The sequence below is a fragment of the Festucalex cinctus genome, chromosome 4 (assembly GCF_051991245.1).
Source record: "Festucalex cinctus isolate MCC-2025b chromosome 4, RoL_Fcin_1.0, whole genome shotgun sequence".
Classification (NCBI taxonomy): domain Eukaryota; kingdom Metazoa; phylum Chordata; class Actinopteri; order Syngnathiformes; family Syngnathidae; genus Festucalex; species Festucalex cinctus.
This window is the reverse complement of record NC_135414.1, coordinates 20,665,179-20,672,698: the sequence shown is the minus strand read 5'-3', so window position 1 is coordinate 20,672,698 and position 7,520 is coordinate 20,665,179. Positions and strand designations below refer to the sequence as shown.

The following is a 7,520-nucleotide window of genomic DNA, read 5'->3' as shown; positions in this document are numbered from 1 at the left end:
GCCGTCATCCTCATTCTGTCACAGCATCATGAAACAGAGTCAGGTCCGGCTTCGGTCACGACACGGATTTAAGAAAAATTAATAAATAAATTGTTGTAATCTGATTAATTACGCTTGGTAATGTGTTGCTGCTGTCAGGAGCCAGGTGCACATGTTCTTATTAAAAGCTGATAAGCACACATCCTCCTCACAAGACTGCTCATCAGGATTATTTCAACATATTTAACGCCTTTAAACTGTCACACGCTGGAGGATGAACAGTGATCATGAGTGCTAGGACTGGATATATATATATATATATATATATATATTTATCACGTGTGTGAAAAGCATTATGGGAAATGTATGTCCTCAAGGCAGTGTACCTTTACACTTGTGTGCAGAGAGGTCACGTATGGCCTGATGCGGTCAGTGTTGCCCGAACGGCGGCGGCATCACATGATGGGCCTGGACAGTGGTGGCCGTAGGCGCTGCGAGGTTATGTAACTGCGCCGCTGTCGCAAAGACTCCTGGGAATCATAACATGCGACGCTCACAGCGCACCATAGTGACGACATGCAGGGCATCCGGAATTTTTTTCCACAATGTTTCACTTATTAGAACAATGTTGCATTACATTAATAAAAAAAAAAAAAATCCCTCTAAATGCAACACCAGATTACCATAACGCGAAGTGCAAAAACTGTGAATACTTACATGTAAATGTGTGTGTTTTTTTTTTTTTTTTTTTTAAATAAGTTAAAAGTTGCATGTGAGAAAACTGAAGCAAAGTGAATGCTTTTCGTATGCACTGTTTGTTTACAATTGAAATCAATGATAGTGGCGCTTTCACGTCTACTCAGATGGAATGATTTATTCATGATAGCATAAAACAATGAACATTGAAAGCACTGACAGTTGAACCAAAGGCCTCTCACTCACACGCACACACACTAACACACAGTCTCTCACAAACATACACACGCACACCATGCACCTCCATTCCCCACCGCCCCCTCCCGCCTTATAGTTTTTTTTTGTAAATTATCTGCCCTAGTCAGTCTTTTTTTTTTTTTTTTTTTTTTTTAAATCCTTTAAATATATTTGATAAAAAAAATAAAAAAACCCATGATGAACCGTTCAGGGTTTGCTCCGTGTCCTCGTCCTGCCCCCTCCTCCATTTCCGCCAATCATGGCTCCTGGACCCCAGAAAAATGTTGAGACATTGAAAAGAAGAAGAAGAAAAAAAAACTGGGAGAAAGATACGGCACTAGAAAACTGGTTTGATAACCTCCCTGAAAAACAAAGCAATTAAAAAAACAACAAAACAAAACCCCCCAAAAAAACAAAACAGCGGCAGCGTTTTTGTGGAGCTCTGGAGGACTGGAGGCACTTTGGCACAGAGCGAAGGCCCCACACCTGACACCACGGCCAGCAGAGGGAGGAGGACAAGAGACTGAGGCGGCAGTGGGACATGCAAGGGGCGAAATGCAGGAGGGGCGACGTGATAAGAGCGAGCACCTGACAAAGGTGGAGGAAAAGGCCAGCCTCCCCTCCACTTAATACCGTGTTCAACAGGTGGAGAGGAAGAGGAGGAGCAAGAAGAAAGGAAAGAGCGGCGGACTGGGCAAAAGCTTTACGACACCAACAGGAAGTGGGTCCTTTAAGGGAAGCTGGCGGGCGTCCGGGGGTGGCGGGAGGAAAGCTCGTTGTGGTCCCTTTGCTTTTCACCCCCCCCCCCAGCTATCATCAATCGCACACCCGCCCGCCGCTTCACAGGTAGAGCTCCTTGGCTCGGATATGCTGCAGCTTCTCCCTCAGCATGCGGAAGGACGGCCGCACCGCCGCGTCAAGGGTCCAGCACTGCTTCATCAGGTCGTACACCACCGGCGGGCATCCGTCGGGGGCGTCCATCTTGTAGCCCTTCTCCACACGGGGCACCACCTCTTTCAGTGGCTAAGCAAATGAGAGAAGCACAAAATAATCACCATGTAGATGTGCAAAAGGGAACAATGCTGCCACCTGCAGGACAAGGCCTCACAGTCCAGAAGCACAATTTAAATGTAGCTGACAAGACGATTTGAAAAATAATGACACGCCAACATACAATTACAGTATTTATTAAAATAGTGGCCCAAGTCATTTATTAGCTCAAATTCAGAGTGTGTAAGATGCTTATGTGCATTAGGATCTGAGCAGGCGGTGCAAAAGGCCCTCTTGAATTATTTTATGATCATTTTAAGTGGCATTTTGTTGGATTCCTTCCTTCCCGAGCAACAAGCAATTAGGTGGGCGTGTCTCATGAACAGACCCATTTGGGAAAGAAAGAAAAAAAAAGGGACAATCCAAACCAAAAATGAAAATTTGTCAAAATGTAACATCTGGTTGCACCAAGGAGAAATTGAATTTGGTGGGTAACGGCCTTTTTTTGGGGGGTTCAATTTAGTGCCATATTGTGTTTAGTGTTATAGTGTCCATAGGATATCGGCTTTCAAATTACCGTAGACAAAAATAGTATCATTTCATCATTTCTCAAACGTTAATGTACTTGGCCACTTTGAATTCGATTTTGAATTTATTTCTTATGAAGATGCTCAATTAAAGGTCCTAATTAGCATACAATGACTAAAAATGTTTTTTTTTTTTTTTTTTTTTTTGAAGGGACAAACTACTCCCCCCAAAAGGAAAACAATGAAGCTAAGCTATTCAAACTTTGACATAACACATGAACCCATTTAATTTGAAAATATCAGTATATGTTTGCCATGGTAACGGGGACTTTGTTGGGTGGATTTGACTGAAACTGAAATGCAGCAACTTATAAAGATTGTGGGCAACTAAAGTTACTACTGCACTGTGACATTGTGATGAGTGTCAAGAAACACAAAATGTGTCAGAAGCCATGCCTCAAAAGAAGAAGAAATGATCCATTTTGAGTTGAAGCAGCTGATTTAGGGCCATTTTGGCCATTTCAAAACCTGAGGGATTTTGTTTGATTCTACCAAATTTGAATCACGCATACTAGAAAGATAGCAGATGGTAAATTGTTGTTGATTATGTTGGTGTAGCATTCAGGTACTCACAATTCGAGGGTAAGGCACACGGCCGAAGGAGTAGATCTCCCAGAGTAGGATTCCATAACTCCAGACATCTGACTTGGTGGAAAACCTCTGCAGGGGAAAAAAAATTAAAAAAAGAAGCATTGCCCAAGAAAATCAACTTGATGCTAAGAAATATACTTGACTGCCACTTAACACAGACTAAAAATAATCTCCACCTTCTCTCTCAGCGCTTCAGGGGAGGTCCACTTGACGGGGAGCTTGGCGGTGTCCTGTATGGAGGAGGCCTCCTTGGTCAGGCCGAAGTCGCTAACTTTGGCAATGTTGTCGTCCGACACCAGCACGTTGCGGGCCGCCAGGTCTCTGTGGACAAAGTTGTTGGCTTCCAGATACTCCATGGCCTCGCACACGTCACTGCAGGGAGGACATGTTTTTTTTCCTTAAACAAGATGATGATTGGACTATGACCACAACAACCTGCCTTGACTCTTTTGTCTATTTTTATGTAGTTTCACAGTACTTCAACCTTAAATGCAGCTCAAATGTGACAAGCTGTTTATTTATTTTTAAAATTTATGACAAGAGACAAAGAGAACTCACAGTGAGAACTTCAGTAAACAGTCACCACCGAGCACAGTCCGTCCTCGGGAGCGCAGGTAGTCCACCAGGCTGCCCTGTTTCGCAAAAGGAGGAAACAAAGCGGGGTTTTTTTAGTGGGGAAATCACTATTTGGGTTTTTTGAGATTATGTGTATGTATACTGCATGAATCCATAAATGTTCCTCCTCCAGAGTCTGTGGTTTGACTGACCTTGGCCATGTACTCTGTGACGATGTAGAGACTTCCCCTCTCCTCCACGATGACTCCCAGCAACTGCACCAGGTTGTTGTGTCTCAGTTGCCTGTGTAAACATGCAAAACAAGACGGCAGGTTTATCGTTAAAGAATTTTACTGTATCAGATTGTGGATTGGGAATATGTGCCAGAATTGACTCACGTCATGACGGAGGCCTCTGCGATGAAAGCCTGTGCTGTGGCGTCGTTTTTGATACACTTCACCGCCACTTTGGTCCCCCGGTAGTCGCCCACCATCACATCTGACAAGACAAGGAGATGGGCTTTGAACACTGAGGCCACCCTGAATCTTTTCAGTATTCCTACTTGAAATTATGTCATAAACCCTGACAAAATCATAACCTAAAAAACTATAACCATGGCCTAAAACCCACTCTAATTTGCAGGCCCATCTTGAAACCCTACTCTTGTTTGAAACCCTAATTTGAGACCATTAGCTTTGCTTTCAACCGTAAACCCGTCTCAAAACCTAAACATTTATTTCAAATCCGATCTCAGGCTTCAAATACTTATTTGAGAGCCTAACCTATCCTTTAAAAGCTGACCCAGGCTTGATACCAGTCTATCTTAAAAGCTTCATTTGAAATCCAAACCCACGTTTGAATCATCATTTGAAAGCAGATCCCACTTTATAACACCAATCCTGGCTTTGAAACCTAATTTAAATCCTAATCCTGGTTTAAAACCCTACTGCGAAACACAAACACAGGCCTGAAGCAGTAATTTGAAACCCGAACCCTTGTCTGAAACCCGAATTTGTTGCCCTAACACTGGGTTTGAAACCCCAACTTAAAATCCTAACCATTGTCAAACATCAAGGTGTCTGAGATTTGACTCACCTCCAAACTCTCCTTTGCCGATGGTCTGCAGGAGTTTCAGCTCCTTCCTGTTCAGGGCCCAGCCACCTGCAGGGACACCAAACACCAGTGAGGATTTTTTTATTTTATTTTTTAAACTACAAAACATGAGTCCGTAATGTCCTTACTCCTGGAGAACTCGTCCTGCGCCGCCACAGTGCCCTCCATCAGCTTGGGCTTGATGAGGCTGGTGCACAGGCCGTCAGCGTCTTTGGTGTAGTGCTACCAGGAACACAGGAGAACAAACAGAGTGCTTTGTCGAGATGCAATATCTGCTCTGTAAAAATAGCACCAATTGAGTATATTGCCGCCGCCAACATTCCTTGCTAGGAGGTGATATCAAAACGGGTGATGCTTGGGTGTCCTGTTGTGTTGAACGCAATATTGTTCCACGAAAATGAAGTCATTCTGAATTATAAAGCAAAGGCGGCTTGCAGTGGGATATTTTATTACATGTGTGACACACCAGTTTTGCAGCATCTCAATGTGAATTAGGTTATTGTAAGATTGCAGGATGCTGGGTTGCTGTGTGAAACGACACACTGTTTTTAGAACCAATATTACTGCTTCGCTTGGTTGTGTGTAAAATAATAATAATAATAATAATAATAATAATAATAATAATAAAATGGGTACAGCTCTGATGCACCAACTTCTTTGGGATTTGTGTAAAAGAAGCTTTTGTCCTTTTGATGCACTTTGTGAAAGCACACAGTTGCAGCAATATACTGCCTTTCCTGGGTTGTGTGTGTTTAAAAAAAAAAAAAAAAAAAAAAAAAAAAAAAAAAAAAGAAAAAAAAGGAAAAGAAAAGAAAAAAAACTACAACGAACACAACATCAGTTATCAGCTGTTAATTGTGGGACACCCTTAAAAAAAAAAAGAAAAAAAAGAAAAAAGAAAAAGAAAAACAGACTTCTAAAGTGTGTCTGATGTTTCCGAGGTGTCCCCTGTTGAGGAGAACCTGAAAGATGTGTCATTACAGCGACAGCTCTGACTTTCATCTCACACTTTTCTTTGAGGACCAACCACATTAGCTTTGCTGCTTTTTGTCTGTTACAAGAAACACTTCCCCGAAAGTCAGTTCTGTCATCTTTTTCTTTTTTGTCTTTTAATGCTCAGGGTACTGTCACCTTTTCTCTCATTGTCACAAAGAAATTAGTCAAAAAACCATGGAAAAAAATCTCCCAAGGGCGCCACAAATAAGACTTGCGAAACAAATGCTAGAGGTACTAAACTAGATGTAACATATAGTGAAAAAAAAAAAAAGTATTTGGGTTACACTATAAACTTTCAGATCCAGGTCATAAACTCGTAGATTTTAAAGTGGACATCTCCAGCACACCCACAACACGAGTGAAGATAGGGGGTACAGACAATGAAGGGATGCATATGTAACGTGACATTTTAATTGCTTGCATACAAATAGCAGCGCATCTCTCAAGTGCTTGCCAGGAGTGAAACTACCGGTACACAACTAAGTCGAAATTTTGTCATCTGCCTATTCCTGAAAATGAGCCTGTAAATTATTTAAATAATTGACACGCCGACAGAGGTTCTCCAATCTTATGTATTATTCATTATTAAGCGTACATTCTGTATTATCTGCATCCAATGACATGCTCGTCTCTGAAAATTTGGCGGTACTGTACATGCTCTTCTATTGGACGATGATGACATCATGGCCAAAGCTCTTTGCAATGCATGAACTCCACTGCAGAGCGTTGAAGAATGGGTGACATGACAACAGTGATGAGGATGCAGATGAGGCGACACAGCCTGTGGAAGCCGGAAATATTTATTTTGGGAAGCAGCAGTTGAGAAAGCGTGCTTAAGCTCACGGGAGTCCATAACAAATTCCAAAACTGCAGCATGACCAATGGGCCGAGAGGATGCGTTGGCGACTACAACCACCAGGTGGTGACATTGTAGCTAAGGAAATTCCCACGTGGGTGAGCACTGAGAACAATGAATTATGTAATGCATACAGATGCACAAGATGAAATATCATTTCAGAGGAAGGCGTGATCACTTAGTGCCTACTGGACTGATGTATGACATCACAGCGGGTGCTTTCTTCTTTGTCAGACTACGAACTGAGGCCTGCTGCGACAGGCCAACGGGAGCCGGGGCTAGCCGAGCCGGAAAATACAAACACTAAGAATGCAAGGAATCCTCTGCTTGTGAGGAGGGAAGACACGGTGGGGAATGCAGGAGGCTATACATAGACTACAGAGAGAGGAGAAGGCGGTGTAACAGAGAGTTGAGGTTTACACAAGGGAGGCAGAAATCCAGCCTAGGGGAAAGATAATGGCACGAAGATAGAAAGGGAGATAGTAAAATGGGGGACAGCAATAGTGAAAATCCCACTTAGCACCTTCAAGCTCCAAAATTGGGAGTTTGAACAAAACTTTGAGGAATAAATGTGGAAAAAATAAAAAAATAAAAAAATAAAAAAATCAGGTGAGGCCACACTAAGATCTCATTTTTTACCAACATCATAGGATTAGGATCCATCCATCCATCCATTTCCTAGTGGCCAAAAAAGCACATTCATTTTAAAGCAGAAAATAGTTACATGGTGTCCAAGTACTTTTGTATGGCTTTAGCAAGTGTGTTGCTGATGTTATTTTGGTAGGTCTCTACATCCTGTTCATCATCCGGTCTTGACATTCGACGTGGAGGTGCACACAATGAACCAGATGGCGCGGCGGCATGAGAACCAAAAACACTTGTTTTTGTTTTGTTTTTTGTTTTGTTTTACCCGATTCTCA

General features: G+C 42.4%; 1 protein-coding gene across 2 annotated transcripts in view; it reads right to left on the bottom strand.

Annotated features, from left to right (window-relative positions):
* Nucleotides 1–833: 833 nt before the first annotated feature.
* The window catches only part of cskl (c-src tyrosine kinase-like), a 31,636-nt gene continuing 24,949 nt past the window's right edge, over nt 834–7,520 (bottom strand). For both annotated transcript variants that reach the window (XM_077519634.1, XM_077519633.1), the window contains 8 exons: nt 4,877–4,970; nt 4,731–4,796; nt 4,034–4,133; nt 3,848–3,938; nt 3,639–3,712; nt 3,257–3,452; nt 3,063–3,149; nt 834–1,935 (listed from right to left, as the gene is read on the bottom strand). In XM_077519634.1, coding sequence (XP_077375760.1) covers nt 1,753–1,935; nt 3,063–3,149; nt 3,257–3,452; nt 3,639–3,712; nt 3,848–3,938; nt 4,034–4,133; nt 4,731–4,796; nt 4,877–4,970 — 891 coding nt within the window. In that variant the 3' untranslated portion in view covers nt 834–1,752. The remainder of the gene's footprint in view (nt 1,936–3,062; nt 3,150–3,256; nt 3,453–3,638; nt 3,713–3,847; nt 3,939–4,033; nt 4,134–4,730; nt 4,797–4,876; nt 4,971–7,520) is intronic.